Source organism: Elaeis guineensis, chromosome 7 (genome assembly GCF_000442705.2).
Source record: "Elaeis guineensis isolate ETL-2024a chromosome 7, EG11, whole genome shotgun sequence".
NCBI classification, from domain to species: domain Eukaryota; kingdom Viridiplantae; phylum Streptophyta; class Magnoliopsida; order Arecales; family Arecaceae; genus Elaeis; species Elaeis guineensis.
This window is the reverse complement of record NC_025999.2, coordinates 95,299,355-95,316,631: the sequence shown is the minus strand read 5'-3', so window position 1 is coordinate 95,316,631 and position 17,277 is coordinate 95,299,355. Positions and strand designations below refer to the sequence as shown.

The 17,277-nt window shown below is 36.2% G+C and overlaps 1 protein-coding gene across 4 annotated transcripts; it reads left to right on the top strand.

Annotated features, from left to right (window-relative positions):
* Positions 1-391: 391 nt before the first annotated feature.
* LOC105048318 (uncharacterized) lies at positions 392-10,184 on the top strand. 4 transcript variants are annotated; one of them, XM_073260291.1, is made up of 9 exons: positions 392-550; positions 777-833; positions 2,347-2,444; positions 2,687-2,756; positions 4,169-4,217; positions 5,547-5,635; positions 5,708-5,755; positions 9,471-9,530; positions 9,813-10,184. In XM_073260291.1, the coding sequence occupies exons 1-9, from the start codon at positions 491-493 to the stop codon at positions 9,816-9,818; spliced, it is 537 nt and encodes a 178-aa protein (XP_073116392.1). In that variant the 5' UTR covers positions 392-490; the 3' UTR covers positions 9,819-10,184. The 4 variants fall into 4 exon arrangements, with proteins under 4 accessions (XP_073116392.1, XP_010925907.1, XP_010925908.1 ...); XM_010927604.4 differs by having other exon boundaries at positions 393-550; positions 9,808-10,184; XM_010927605.4 differs by lacking the exon at positions 9,471-9,530 and having other exon boundaries at positions 9,808-10,184.
* Positions 10,185-17,277: the final 7,093 nt, after the last annotated feature.

Genomic DNA, 17,277 nt, shown 5'->3' with positions numbered 1-17,277 from the left:
TATATTGAAATTGACTATCTTAAGGAGCTCAGATATAAATATAGTGGAAAGCATCTAACAACATCAATTCATGGAGCAGGCATGAAAGTCTAGACGATAATATCAGTGTATTCGATGATATAAAAGGCCATCCAATTAGCTACATTATTCTCCTCCCTGAACCAAAATGAGAGAGGATCCTACTTGCCAGCTGCAACATTGAACCAAAATGACAGGACCTATTTTGGATGGAACAGTATTAACAGGGCCTTAAACCGTGCCCGATAATTCTAAATCCTTATGCAGGCGGGTTTAGCTGTGGCCCGGTTTCGAACCGATAGCCCGATAAGAGAAAACCGACTTCTGGCCGGCTTTAAGGACTGGATCTCCTGCGTACTCGCAGTTATTTTCCTTTCCACCAAGAAAGGGAGGTTTAGTTTAGTTTTGTAAAAAAAAAAAAAAAAAAAAAAAAAAAAGGAGTTTAGGGTTCTTCGATACCGCCTGTTACCACATGAAGCTGAAGCAGCTAGAAGGCCTTTTGGGAAGCCTCCAGCAGTTCTCCAACCCAAAGGTGTCAGATAACTACTTTTCTCTTTCTTGGATCTCTTCTTCCTTTTACTTCTCAGCGAATATATGCTTATCTCTGATTGATTTCCTTTTATTGTTTATTTATTTTTTGAAGAATTTCTCATGATTTTTTCTGTTCATCTTTTTTTTTTCCCGTGCAAAGACTCATAGATTCGATCGTAAATTAATTTATATGTGTATATTTTTTTTGGTTGAAAAATTTTGAGCAGGTGGAGCTGGAACAGTATCCCACCGGACCGCATATTGCATCAAGATTGCTTTATATGGTATTGTTGTCAAATCTTGATTGGATGTTTGTTGGGTACCAGGTTTAACTGCATACTGCTTTGGGTTCGTAGATTGGGTCGTTTTGATTTGACTTGTATTATGCTTTGATGTTATTTTACTAAAATTGATATTCTCTCAAAATATCGACGAATATATAAAGAACAACTTCGAGAATGGGGACGATAAATCGACCTTAGTTCTGGGATGTCTTAGGGTTTCAGTCGGAATCAGTAAATTCCATTGGTCTAAGCTCCAGCAAGACTTGGTTGAAACCATCAGCTGGGGCTGAGCTTGGTTGATATCAGCAAAGTCCTGCCAAATCTGGATGATTTCGTCGGTGCTCTGGCCGGTTAGATTCATTTGGAGATTTTTTTTAAAAAAAAAGGAAAAAGGGATATATTGCTTTTGTGGTGATTGATTGGGCCTTGGGAAGCATTTCGCCTGGCATCCAAGAAATATAGGTAAGTTGCAAATTTTTTCCCCCAATATTTTACTATATTAGCTGCTAAACAACCTTACCTTTCAAAAAAGCCCAATATTCGGGAACACATCTTCTGGAAGGATAAAAAGAATAATCTATTTTAGTTATTAGTAAATATTTTTACTAGAAAACAAAATTTTGTGTATTTCTTATGTTTTTGCATGTCTAGAAGCTAACTTTATGCATTGAAAAAATCAAGGAAAAAAAATCTTTTTTTTTGTTCACTTCTTTGGAGAAAAGAACTTGTTCTTCTTTCAAGTTTAACTTTTGTTGATACATTATATATATATATATATATATATATATATATATATATATATATATATATATATATATATATATATATATATAATATTATTTTTTTTTCAAATTTTGGTTATTACATGAGGTAAATTCTTTGAAGTTTAGTTATAATATCACTTTTTTTGCAACCTTTTCCATAATGTTGTTTTACATAAAAACTTCAAGTTCCACTAGAACTTATAATCATAAACTTCTCAGAAGCTCATTGATGATATGAGAATAAGCAGGAAAGCATGAGAAGACTATGTTAAAACTTAAGATTCTCCAATTCTAGCAAGAATTTCATCTACCGTTTTGGATCCTTTTGGGTTCAAGTTGGGCTTATCTTAGCTGCGTCACCTTGGAGAAGTCTTCATGCTTGCCTTAGACCTCCATTATAGATATCTTGCTCTTATCATCCATTTTCTCTGCCTTGTCCACCAATTCTTTGAAAGATGACTCATAGGGATGTTATTTTGAAATTCAAAAAAAAAAAAAAAAAGAAGAGAGAGTTATGCATCTTGAAGGGGAGGGAAAGACTGTTTTATGGAAGAGGGCATCTTAAAAATTATAACAGTAACATTAAACCATATACTCTGACAGTATGATTTGTGGTATTTCATGCACTTTATGACCTCTAGTTAAATACATGAATAACTGTCTGTCCATTTGTGATGATAATTAAGAGAATTAAATGTTAAAATGTTCTGAATGCATATGTATACTTTGTTATTATGTAAACATGTCAGGCTGAGAATACATTTGGTGGCATAAGTGGCAAGGTAGTAGCTGACTTTGGTTGTGGCTGTGGTACGCTAGGTATTGCAAGTGCTCTTTTGGGTGCAGAGTGAGTAATTTTTTAATCCTTTAGAAAGAAAACCATTTGCATCCCTTGGTATGGTTGTTTGTTAGATATTGCCAAAACCCTCACCTTTTGCCTTCTTTTGTTAATGTTTTTATCTTTTATGCATTTTCCTGATCTTAACTTATATTCACGTGCTGAAAAGTATGATGCTTGCAGTTCTTTTTTACTTTCGACATTAATGAAGGTTTAAAATTTCAAATATCCTGCTCTTGTAATATGAACAGACATGTCATAGGCATTGATGTTGACTCACAATCCCTTGAAATTGCTTCAAAAAATGCTGCAGATCTGGAGGTATTATGTTAATCTATTACTGCTTGCAACATGTGATTCTTGATTAACTTTGTGAATATTATATTTTCATTAGAAATATCTGTCCTGTTGGCAACAAAAGTTATCTTAGGATGGTAACATTTGTGTTTGACTATGACATTTTAAGCTGATTTTGACACGTTGAAGCAGTTTTTAATCCCAATAGGTGTGGCTTAACACAACACAGATTTTCAACCAAGTAATACCTTATTGAGTTACTATTATTTGGCATAAATCGATATATCGATGCCGGTGGAACACCTCTGAATTGTTCTAAAGGGAGAATCTTTATTCTGTAGGAATGATAAAAACCATGCCGAACATATTTTGATCCATTTTTTAATTATTAATGCCTTTATCTTATTGGATCCTAAACGAAAATAAACATGCTTAAGAAGCACTTAAATGCATTTAAATATGGAGTAAAGCTGAATATAGAAATCCTGGACTGGTGAGATTGGAAAACCCTGTATGCTGGAATTAGTGGACATAAGTACAATTTGTGGACTGCATAAAGATGACCATTCCGCAACCATAAACTTATTGGTGAAACAACAAATCAGTATTTACCTTCGATGAACGGTCCCTAGTGATATTTACACAAGATAACTTCTTAGTATTAGGCAATATGGTCTGCAATTGATCTCATCCATTGATCCTAAATCAAACTCCTATCTTGTGATTCTAATATGTTTCTATAGATATGCCTTTTTGGCCTAAGTTATTCCTCTCTTCTCAATACAACACCTGCTGAAGGGCAAAGTTTGTTATTAAGGCTGCATCATGCAACATTAGTGGTGGTAATTGGCTCCAGATAACTTGATTTATGGCTGACTGCTTCTGTAAGAATATGGCTTGCATTTGCTCTACTTGACCAATCTGCTTTAGGTCTCTAAGATTCAAGGTTTCCAACCTCTTGCTAAGCAAAATGCTTCAGAATCAGTCTAGACCATCTAAATTCAATTTGATTAGTTGCTTATAAGGTTCCACATGAACAATCAAACATTTTTTTGTTTTATATTCACATTAAAAATGAGCTCTTTCTCTAGCAAGTCATGTTCTTGGCAAGCTTATCTTTTATAGCATTCTTCTCTTGGTATCATGAATTCATAATTCAGACTTTTGTCAAAATTTGCTAAAGATTTGTCAGCTGCAATATCCTGAACTTTTATTCTGATTCCTGCATATAGTGAGCTTGAGTCTAAATAAGAATTCCATACTTATTATGCTTGTGACCAGTCTTTGTGATAACAGCAACACCAGGATAATAATGTCAAATTTAAGTCGAGGAATCCATTTGTTTTATTATTGTATGAGAATTTATCTGTAGTTCATTTTTGTGAGTTGAGGCTAACACTTTGCTTTTCTTTGGGATAAAATATCTTTTCATGCAGTTGGATATAGATTTCATTTGGTGTGACATTAAGAACTTAGGATGGAGAGGTAATCACAGCTCTAACACCACTCTCTCTATCTTATTCTGAGATGAACCCTTTGTGATTCATTTCCTTAATGAAAAGTATCTGCCTGTTTTCATGCATCAGTTGAGTTCCACAGGATAATGATGTTGGACATAACCATTAACCTGTCTATTAGCCCTAAAGGCAGAACCAGTTTTTTATTTGTTATACATACTCTGTACAGTATATCTTTTCAGGATATGTTATTGATGGTGTACAAGCTTCAAGTCATGCCTGGTGCTGAGAAAATAAAGATGGGTTGTACTTGCATAAGATGTCCTGATATGTAGGACAAATCTGATATGTTAGTGTCGAGTCTTCTATGACACTGATATTACCTTTGCTGGTCTTCCTGCTCCATGCATGATGAAAACATATTTCTTTGACTTGGCTAGGTAGTCAAGCGAGAGTATTGACTAGGGATATTGATTGATATGTTGTGGAGGAGCCTTTTGGGTTTTTTGCAGATAGACGTGTAAGAAGAGATTGAAAAAGAATGCCTTATAGACTTTTCAGTTAACACTTCATTGTAGGCTAGTGAGAGGAAATATTGGTTAAGCCATAGAATTTTGTGAACATCATGGAGATACAATTTAAGCCTGAATTGTATACCTAATTTCTATTAACACATAAGTAGAGTGTAAAATAAATTGCTCTCCCTCCTCCCCCACTTCCCCCTCCCTCTTTTCCCCCTTCACAACCCATGGTGGTAGTTTCCTGTTCTTACATTTATGTGCTGGCTGGCCGGGGACGGTCTCTTTTTTCTTTTCCTTCTAGGGGAAGGGGGGGAGGCGTAGGGGTGGTTGGAGGGTTGTCTGCACAAATCTCTGTTGTTTTTTGTGGACCTTAAACGATTTCATTGGTTATTAAGGGCTTATCTTTTGTTTCTATACCTTGTAGGTTGTTGAGGGCTTTGTTGTTTTTTTCTATGCCTTGCAGGCTTCTTGTGGGATCTTTTCTGCTGGTTTTTTATCTCGTTCCTTCTTGTCATTTGATATGCTTGTTGTTCATCTCCTTTCTTGGTTAAATAAAAAATATTAAAATATTCAAAGAAAAGGAATAATTGACCTAGATCAAGGTCGTGAATTTTGAGAAATGACTTAAGAAGATTTTTTGTATGGTGGGGTATGGCCATAAACAGAAAGAAATTGCTGAAATAAAATGTAGAATACAATCATTAGAGTTTTGCAAGAAAAATTTGCTGCTTATGGTCAAGGCAACAGAAAGCATATATTAGAAGACTTGCATTAACTGTTTTTCAGCTCACCAAGGGAAATAATATTTGTTGAAGTGCTTGATATATCTCGTGCAGATCAATCGGTAAACACTGTTGTGATGAATCCTCCATTTGGGACACGAAAGAAAGGGTCTGACATGGAGTTCCTATCCATTGCTTTGAAAGTGAGAATTGACTTGCTTTCATAAGCCATGCTATCAAGTGTTAATATTTCTGACTCTACCAATTGTTATCAGGTTGCATCTGGAGCAGTCTATTCTCTGCATAAGACTACAACAAGAGATGTGAGTAGTTATTTTTGTAATGTATAAGTGAGGCTGTTGAGTTGAGAGTGTCATTGCTTGATGCATGTTGAATTTTTTGGTCTATGACTACACTAACGGAGGCTCAAAACTTTTACATGCGCACCATGGTACCCTATAGAAATCTGGATCATATGTTAGAAGACTTTTAAAACTGAAGCATTATTGCTTACAGAAGCTTCAAGATGTCAGACACACCCATAAATATTGTGAAAGTGTTATTCATTGTCAACATGATGCCCATGACAATTCACTTTACCTGTAGCATGAAGTGCAAGATGCAAGGACATTGGAGAAACTGTATGGTATTCAAGTCATTGTCTTGTCATGTTAGGTGTGTAAAAACAAATATTATACAGGTCTGTCTCCTTTGTCAGTATGATGTTTGTGCTGCCTGATTCTTTTTGAGTACTTGTTTTTTCTGGCAACAATGCTGGTTACTTTATGCAGAAGTACAACCGGTGCCCCCAAATCAAGAAGCCTTGTTTCAAGCCACAACTATGTGGATCAGCCTTGGGAACCCTTGTTTGCAGCTCAGTCCTATTAGGCATTATGTTCCGCTACCAATACAAGCTTCTATACTTTCCTTGTCCATGTCTTCTTAGGCTTCGCCTTCTTTTTTGGGGTTAAATCCTTTACTACCATCAGAGATCATCTTATCATAGCCTTCATCAAATTGGAATTGCAAATGACTATACAATTTTTTGGTGGTCCTAGATTTTGTCACTTCAACCTGTCAATGTACTAATTCCTAACCCAAACCTTGTTAGTTTCACCACAGATCCACTATTGCATGTTGATATTGCAGACCTCTTTCCTGCCCAAATGGATCCATGCAACTTGACGGCCTTAATATTGTTAAATAAAATACTCCAAGTTGAAGAGGTTCGATATGATCACTTAGCGTCTCCTAAAACCACCTGTATTTCATCTGTCTGTGCTAATTCCTAGGAGATATTACCTGAGCCAGTTCTCTTCATTATTTTGAATAGAAGACATAAGGGGATTAAAGTGACACCAATTCTGATGGATCATTTCATTTATGTTCCTGCCACCAATATTCTAAAGTTTTAAGCACCTACTCTACCTTCGTATCGCAATTTAATTTTAAGTTGTATTTTGCACTCAACCTAAACAAGATATTATTCATATACGGCACGACTCTTACTGAGTATAAGTTGAAACTTTATCTATTGGCAACTGTGATGAGATAAGAATTTATGGTTGTAGCGTATTTCCAGCTCTACCTGAAACTGTAATGCACAACTATTAGAATTTGTTGATTTTTCGTCATATGTAGCCCTCTTTAATGTGCCTTTTCTCCATATTAGATCATTTTTCCCATAACTTTCTGTGATTTAAAAGCTTATAATCATAATATTCAATGCAACATAATAATTATGACTGATCTGCCCTGTCCCAACTATTTGTGGTCAGCATTGTGGATCCTCATTCACCAAGCTTTCCTATTTAGGGCCATCTTTAATGTTATTTCAAGCTTTTCCATATCTTTACTCATAACTACCATCAGTGCTACCTTAGGTTTCTCCTCTCCTTTATTTATATCTTTCAATGCAAATTACAATGCTCCTGTTTACTGAAGCCCTCTCAGATCTTTGTTGTATATGTCTATAACATGTTGATTGACCCTCCATCACTTTGCTGTTAATTTATACCAATCCTACAACTCATTTCCATGTGTCCTTTATAGTTTTATCCTTTTTGTGGTTTGATATTTTGATTCATATAACATGGTGCGTGTTTTATTGCCATCTCATAGAATTCATGTTTGTGACTAATGTTTCCGTCGATCATATAATACCCTACAAGCAGCTTTTCACTTCATTAACTAGCTTAATTCTATTATATATGTTTTTGCCTATCCCTCCATATATTGTATACTAGATCTAAAATAACAGAAAAATGATTGGGTTGTGATATCTCTTGTCCACCAATCTTCATTATGGCCTTGTTTTCATTTTTGTTTTTATTAAAACTGTAGTCCATATTTTATCTTTGTTTTGTTCATTTTTAAGCCCTTATCCTCTAAGCTTTCTTCCATAAATCTATATTGTCCAATGTTACTTCAACTGTTTGGCATTTTTTGTATATACTGTATGGTTCGTCAAACCGACTGGTTCGGGATGTGCGGAACTATACTAGTGGCTAACCGATGCGGTTCAGATGTTCGATTCAGAATGCCAACGAAAATGAAGCGAGGGAGAAGGAAAGAGCAGAAGAGAGTGGGGAGATGAGGAAAGGGAAAGGCCGACGGTGGCCGCCGAGGCCTCCGGGGCTCCGTGGTCCTTCGCGAGATGCGAGAAGAGAGAGATAGAGAGAGGAGAAAGAAAAGAAGGGGAGGGAGGGGAAGGCAGGGGGAGGCCGTCGGAGGGCCATTGGATGGCTGTCGGATGGTCTAAAACAGTTCGTGGCTGCTATGAGTTCGAAATAGGGGCTTCGCCCCTATTTTGTTGTATTTTTTTTTATAAAGACGATACACATAAGTGAATCCGGCAATGGTGAAGCCGGCAATGGGATTGTTGGCTTCATCGTGTATCGTATTTAAAAAAAAAACACAATGAAACAAGGGTTTCGCACTTGTTTTGAACTTGCGGTGGCCGTGGGGCTGTTTTGGACCATCTGATGGCCATGGTGGCCGCCTGACGGCCCTTCAACAACCTCCTTGCTGCCTTCCCCTCCCTCATTCTCTTCTTTCCCCCGTCTCTCTTTCTCTCTTTGCTCTCGTTTTCTCTTGTGGACGATGGAGCTCGAGAGGCCTCAGCTGTCCTTCGATGGCCATCGCTGGCCTTTCTTTCCTTCTCTTCCTCTCCCTCCTCTCTCTTTTTCTTCCTGGTTCATCATTCATTTCAGTGTCATTTTAGTGTCAGTTCAGGCCTGGGACGGTCCGTACGGGAGTGTACTGACTCATACTGTCAGCCAACTGGCACGAGGTCTGATTCTGAATCGGCCATCCTTGGTATATACATGAACTCATCAAATATATATTATCAAAATCATTCATTCTTTTCCCATCAAAATAGAGTTGATTGTGGAACACATCTCTAGATTGAGAAGGCTGCATCGGGTGATCAGGAAGATTTTTCAGTTGGCTAATAATTTGACCGATCCACTAAGAATTGGAGCTGAAGTGAGAATGAGGTTCACTTGTAAGAATTTGAGGTCATCTGTCAACAAGTTGCCATTGAAATTTACCTTTGAAAGTATCTGATGGAGGCTAATGAGATCTTGTATGGGAAATTATTGCTCTTGAGGTACAATTTATAAGTCAGAAGGTCAAATTGAAATGAAACTGCAAATCTCGTATAATAGACAACTTATTAATCAGTCCAGATTCTCCCATGGTTCTCTGTATGGATTTATCCAGGCCCAGCACCTGATCCTTTTCTGCCTTATTAATGCTATTGCAAATTATTTATTTTATTAAGAGAATTAAAAAAGAATGAATGCTGTATGTGAATGATTAGACGTGTTTTTATCAGCCCTATAATTCTTTTTCATATGCGCATCAAGCGCTGTGTGACCAATGCTGCAGGGTTCCCTGTCTATGTGTGGAACTTACATCTCACAATCTCATTTTCTGTACACTGCTTTGATGTCGTCATAGAAGTTCATGTGGATCTTTTGATTGCCGTGATCCTACCTTTCATTTTCTATTTCATGTTTTTCTGATGCACAGCACATAAAGAGAACAGCCCTGCGGGATTGCAGTGCCAAAAGTGCTGAGGTTTTGTGTGAGGTATACAGAAACAATGCCTATTGAATTTTTCATGTGACATCCTTTTAGGAGTTTCCAGTTATCTTTGCATGCTTTGAAATCATGGAAGCGACATCCTAATTCCAATATTTGAATTTCATTTAGTTTCTCTAGATATGATGTTTACCTTAATGCGGTAGTAAAGCATGGGCTCATACTAAATTTCATGTACATTCACCTGACTACATTTTGTGGCATCGTTTCTGAGTGATGTTTATGTTGATGCCCCGTATTGTCCTTTTGCTACTGGGTTTTGTAGCTTAGGTTTGATGTGCCGCAGCTTTACAAGTTCCACAAGAAAAAAGAGGTTGATATAGCGGTGGATCTCTGGCGTTTTGTTCCATGATTCAGTCAGGGACTTGTGGACAGAAATATCCCGAAAATCTTTACTCTCAAACTCAAGGACTCAAAAATGCTTTGGTGGATGGTATGGTTCCATCGGAATTCCATTAATCAGGCAAGATCTCTGGCTTCTACCGAGACATCCCGGTTGGGGCATGGTTTGTTCATATTGTGACGAGGGGGGAAGTAAACTGTTACCTGATGATATTTGTAATCAAATCTTTCTGCACGCTAAACCTTGGATTTGGGCAAGTCTGATGAATATGACTGGTTTTTGAATGGTAGATTATATGATGATGAAGGCTGATTGAGATGAGCTCTCTAAGAAAGAAACCTGATTAAATTACTGTTAAGTACATCATGTGATGATCGTAACAAGGTTAAAAAAAACTTTCAAGAGTGGATCACTGTTCGTGTTGAAGTGTTTTAGTAATTGCACTACTTATTGTCCATCATGGTATTGACCTCTTACAGAGAAGTTCGTCTTTTTTAGCAATCTTTAATCATATTGAGATCACAGCCATCTGCGGTGTCTTTTACATGTATCAAACCATCCCAAGGTTTAGTGGTTAACTTTCTATAATCAGGTCTCCTCGTGAAATGTCAGTGTGGTCCTTTTTATAACGCCAGTCATCAAAATTAAGTTGGCATTTTCATCATCGTGTAACAGCATTGATCATTGAGATGTAGTGTTATGCAATGGGATGTCTTAACCAAGAAAAGTATGCGAATTGTGACGGTCTACACTAAATGCTTGTCTTAAACATGGTTGGAAAAACTAATAGATCAGTTTCCTCGGACATGGAGGTGCCTTCTGACCGCAAAGTCCAGTCTGACCTGATTATTATTTTGCCTGGGTATGTAGCAGGTGTCTTCTATTCTGGTCGGATTTGGCTTGGATTTTTTATTTTCCTCCGAATGTAGACATGTGAGCGTTGATCAGAGTTTCGATTTGACTCCATCTATTAGGAAAGAATTTTACATGGAATCTGCTTGGCTTGGTTCACAAGCTACGATTGGGCGGTGAGCCGCTGCGGCTTCTAATGGCACCCAGTCTCTTTCAGTACTGGTCTTGTTTTGTTTTTATTTTCTTGTTGATTGGACGGTACTTGTTTTGTTCGCCTCACTGCAAGTCTTTGCGTGTTGCAAGGACCGAGCTGGAGGTCAAACGGGATTGAGGTTGGACCACATAAAGTAGAGTAGGTTATAGATTATCCCTATTAGGTCAAATCAAGATTTATCATCTCAGTATACGACCCCATACCATTGTGTATGGAGGTTGGTACGATGTATCCAATATCGATTTGTCTTCTGTGCCTTATGTTGATTCGGTATCGACATGATATAAGTGATATGTATCAGTGTCAATTGGCATTACAAATTTTGGATCAGATATTAAGGATTAAATTTATGATTTAGTATGGATCCAAAAGCAATGACATAATATTAGCTTTGGGCAATTATGCACCAAACATTCTCCTTATTTCATTTAATCCAACGTAGTTTGTCATCCTTTACTTTTATTATCAAGCAAACATGCAACCTGCCATTCATTTATTTTCTCCATAATTTTCCGCACAGAACATAAATAGGTGGTTGAATAATCTCTCTTTTTCATTATTCTCCCACCCCGGCGGGTTTGGTGGGGGGTAGAATTTGGTTGGTGGTGATGTGAAACATAATTGATCTTTTTTAGAGCATCAATCAGTGAGGCATGTTTTTTAACGATTTTTAAAGCATCACATCTACTTCGCGATCTGTAGATGGATGGAGGAAATTGGAGAACTTTGAAAACTGTGCAAAACATGATTTAATGGTTGACGTTCCAGATACAATTACACCCCGAACCCATGTGAACAATGGTAGACCAACGGTTGGTGATATCACTGCACAAGAAGACAAGCGCTAGCATCATATGGTGCTGGCATCTCTTGGAACCAAACGCTTTGTAGCCAGAGAGAGAGTCTTCGTTGATTGTAGCAACGCCCATAAAATATTCCGGCGTCATCTCATCTCTTGGATCACCAATGTGTAGGTTTCCTCGGTGCTGGGGCACATTTCATCAAAACCCGTATCTTAAGCCAGCGAGCTACTGTGCCTAAATGAGATTTTGTCTCATATAAATATTAAAAGAAACTCCCATTGGGAGGACGATGATAACCTAATCCCCATGCCTCGGAGATGGAAGCTATTTGATTGGCCAAATACCTTCCCTAAGCATCACTAAAGTTTTGGTTTCTCTTGTCTTCATGCTACAAACAAATGAATTGGTCGACCAGATCGAGAATAAAAAATCGGACCACGCCAAGCTCGTTGATCTTTAAAAATAGACTGGGTCAGCTCTCAACCAATCAACGCATGTGATTTGATGGAACTTGGGATGTTGGTCCTATAAGTATGACAACCCTTTTAGAGCAGGTGTCCGCATGTCCATTTGACAAAAAACAAGCATTTCTTTATTTATTTATTTTATTTTGCATCTCAACATGTGGTCACGAACTATGGGGTTTGCTACCAGCCCTTTTCCAATGATAGCATCCATAGGAAACTAAAGTTTACTTGTGCCTTCTTGCTCAATTGCAACAAGTCTAGGTATCCATGAGGTCATGAAACATCATAACTCAAGGTTCATATATTGTACTTTTAACACGGAATGTCTGGCTCAAGAGTATTTCGGCCAGATGGATCATAAGAAGCAGAAAAAATCTAAATAAATGAGTTGGAGTATCAAAATAGAATATAAATTTTAAACAGCTATAATTTTTGATCTAAAAAATATTACAGGACCCATAATATATCAACAAAAAGCCCGTTTCAAGCCCTACGATCTTGAACAAAATTAACTTATTCACTCTAGTTTTTCCATTCAAATTTCATCGTTTTAGTGGGTTTCAGGGCCATTTTATGTTTGGGAGCCTGCCTTCATCTCAATTTCATGTTCTTAATTTTTATTTAATTTTTAATTAAATTATTAGTTTTATTGTGATGTTATTATGATTTTACTATTTATAAAATTATTCTTATTAAGGTTGAGACACTAAAAATACCTTTGTTTTGTGTTTACTCGGTTCTTATCAATAAAAATCGTAGGATTATTTCTCCAATTGAAGTCTAGGGCTGTTCCTAATTAGTATCTCGAAGGATTTTATTTTGTATGAATCCTTATTCTTATTCGTCAGCATCAACTTTCATACTACTTGAGCCTTGATTCATCAATCTTAACTAGTTAGACGAGTCCCTTGTGAAGACAAGCATAATGTTGTAGATGTTAGAGTCCATGGCAACGAAGCAGCTCTCCATGCTGGAATATAGAACAATCTGAAAAAATTAGCAACATTTGTTGCTTACGGGAGCCACTTGATTAATGGAAGAGACATTTTCTTTGGAGACAAGAAAGCAATTGCGGTTATAATTTTGTTTTATATTTTGAAAATTTGTCGGGAATGCCTTTTTTTTTTTTAATTTAAACATCTATCTAGTGCATGCATTGAAGAAAACAAAAATAATAAAAAAATTTTAGAGATAAAAAATAGATTTTTCTTAAAAAGCATTTTAAAGGATCTCTCTTTGTTGGCCACCACCTAGTACTTATAAGATAAATTTTGTTGACTGTCTGGAATTTGGCATCTAATTCTCTAGGCTTGACACAAGTCCATGCATGGTGCAACCACCTAAATACAATAATCAAGAGAATATTGCTAGCAAGCTAGTTAGCACTTACAAGACAGCAGGGTCCAAAGTCCCATCTGTGCAATGATTGCCATTAATATCCTAGACTTCCCCACTAGTTTCTCATATTTGTTATTTCTGCTACACCCTTTGCCTTAAACGTAAACCTCCAAATAAGCTAGAAGGGTGATAATCTTTAGCTTGCCGCATGAATTAGAATGATATGCTAAATTGTTCAATGAATTCCTTGCAACTTGCAAGTTGATGCTAAATTGTACAAGAAGAAATAAGATTTTCCAGATGTACACAAGGCCTCAAAAGGAGATAAATACCAAGGAGAATGATATTGAGAATGAGGTGGAAGGGGAATAGTGTTAAATAAATAAATCAAACCTCTCAAAGTACGTAGAATTAGGGGTGAAAGTGGATTGAATAATATTCATTCAAATCTATTTTCATATCCGAACCTATCCGGATATCGATAAAAATTTGAGCATCTGACTAATATCTATACCTATATTTATATCTCTTAATGAAAAATAAATATAAATGTGGATAAACAACTATCTGATCTATATTCGAATATTTGATTTCATTTGTAATATCCTATTTAATTTTACATAGCACTTATAAATTTTTAAGACAAAATGACCATACTAATATGTTGTTAATTTGATTTATCATCTATCTAGTAATATTTTTTATTTTACGGTTTAATCATCTGATTCATATTCATATTTATATCTGTATTTTTAGTATTTAATTTGTATCCATATCTGTTTAAAATAAGCATAAATATAAATTTTTACATCCAATCAATTATATTTATTAAATAAAATAAATATAGATATGGATATACTAGTATCCGATTTATATCCGATCTAATTTCAGTTCTATATAGAATAGGAAGGATCCAAACATCAGCAAGTCATGATAAATCCATGGCTCAAAATTTTTATCGCAAGAAGTTTAGTTTATTTGCCAACAATAGTTAGTTCATTTGGTTGGCATCCAACTATTTTTGAAAGATCTCCACAATCTTAATTAGTTTGTGGCAAACGACCACCATATTGTTCAAAAAAAGAAATGTACCAATAAGATTACAGGGAATCTTAAAGAGCCAACTAGATTCTTAGTCGCTAGTTTGCTCCCCACTTTTTAGTTTGGATTGAGGAGGGTTTGGGGGGCGGGGCGGCACGCGGCACTCCACTATTTCTCTTTTCCAACAAAAAAAATAAAAAATAAAAAATCAATTAAATGAATAGACAGCGAACAAAATGAATTTTCAACTTGGTTTCAAAAGAGAGATTTCTTTTATGAGAATTAGTCTGAAGCACCCTTAGTCATCCTTGAAGAAACTCTTTGAACTTCAAACACCAAGCATCCTTTCACATGGTGTAGTTGTGTAATTTTGTTGGATTATAGTCTAAATTGTGACTACTTATCAACAGTTGACGCCTATAATATCTCTGTGTATGATTGTCGCCAGCAAAATAAAATGTTAAAAATGCGAACTTGTTGACACCACTCAAATCTTGACTCCAATATGCTGTAGTTTTTTCTTGTTATTATTATTTTTGGATAATTTATTGTACGTGTATATTTATATTATGTCTGTATGCACACATACATTCATCCACATATATATATATATATATATATAGAGAGAGAGAGAGAGAGAGAAGGTGAGATGAGCCTTGTATTGTGGCGCGTAGGTCTCCACATCCTTGGGAAAGGTTATATAGTTTATTGAGTTGAGATCATCTCCCAACCCATGGTTGCAAATGACCGAGAGCGATGTTCGCGAGGGGATGCATTTTGCCGCAACCTTATCGCATATTTTATGCTGTCTCCTCCGTTGCACCAAATCTTTATATCTCTACTTTTCCTTCTCTTTTAACTATTATATGCTCATGAAAACCAACCCAACACCTTTTTTTATCAATATTCATTCTACGCTGCATTGAAACCATGTCGCTTGTCACACTTCTTTGTATGACCGGGAATTAGGGTTTGAATTTGGTGATGCATTGGGTGGTGGAAGTCACAGAGCTAGATAGCCTACCTAGGAAACTAGTTTCGTAAGGGAGAGCTTCTAGTATCTTGACTTGTTGCGGTTTGGTTTGAACTCTAGCGCGTGAGACAAGAACAACTGGTGGGAGGGAACCATGCAAGGGAGGCAGAAACTGGAAAGAGAGATCGTACATGTAGAAAAAGACTTAATAGAGACATGTGAAGAACCATAAAACTTCTCCCGATGAAAGAAGTAATCACTAAATAGAATTAGTATTTATTTTATTATTGCTATGGAAATTTAGATTTGGGTGTACAGGAACAGATTTGATGAATATCTATCAGGAGATAAGTTTTTTTTTTTTCTTTTTTTTTTTTTGATAATGAGGTGGGTTTAGAGAGACACTTTCCCCCATCTTACAGATTATATAGTGATAAAGGTACCTCATATGATAACAAAATGAAAAGTAAATGGGTAAGACGTCATCTCAAAGGAGGATTACTATGGTTTTTATATCTCCATGTAGCCGAGTATTGAATTAAAGACGGCAACAGTTAAGATTTGAGCCGGATAATACATTATCTATCTCCAAATTCCAACTTAATATCCTATGCTCAAATCTTATCCGATATTCGATCGGATAAGAAAAGAGATACCTATTCCTACACCCAATGGATTCACAGATATCTACGGGTAATCCATTTCTCCATATCCAACTCAAATCCTCCCCGTATCCATCCCATATCCAAAAAAATAAACAACCAAAATAATTTTATACATATTAATTATCAATTCAACATAGAACATAATTTATAAGTCCAGATTTATTAAAATCAAACATAAAAATAAAATTACAATTCAACATAGAACATATAAACAATTAAATAATTTTATGGATATTATCAACCAAAATAAAATTATCAAGATAAAATTATAAACATATATATTCGAGTATGGGTTCGGATATGGGTTCTGATATTATCCATACCCATAGATTCGGAACAGATTCGGATAGAAAATATCACTATCCATACCCTACCCATATCCATGCTATAGTTTTCGAGTTTTACTCAAATCCGAATCCAAATCCAAATCCGATCAAACCCTATTTTTCAGATTTGATCGGATTTGGATAAGATGCATATCCATCGGATTGGATCGATTTTTACCATCCCTATATTGAATTGACAATATAAATAGATATGTGACTGCAAGCATACTTTCCCACCCCTTTCTCGTAGAATTTTTAAGCTACAAGATCCTACCATCTTTTGTTCCGAGCGTATACCAGTCGGGTTGCTAAGTTGGAGTACAACTTAGGTATGACTTCTTTCTTTTTAAACTTCGCTCAATCATCCAACAAGAAGTCTATCGTCCGAGCGAGCTCTCTATGACATCTTGCCTTGCAATGAAAGATTCGATTGCTGCACTCTCGATCAAGATGCACCAGAGAGTGATGGCAAATATCGTGTCCATTGTGCTCAACCTAGTAGGAGATAAGTTTTGGTGAATCAAATTGATGTTGTTTGATTGAAAGACCGAGGCCAAAGCCAGCAAGAATGGACGCTCACAAGCAAGCAAGCATACATCTTGAGATGAATGCGCATATAAAACTAGTTTATATAATAAGCACAAAATGATATTGAATTTGTGGCATGTAGCTGAGGAGTAGAACCCTCATGAATCAAAATTCTCTGCGCTACA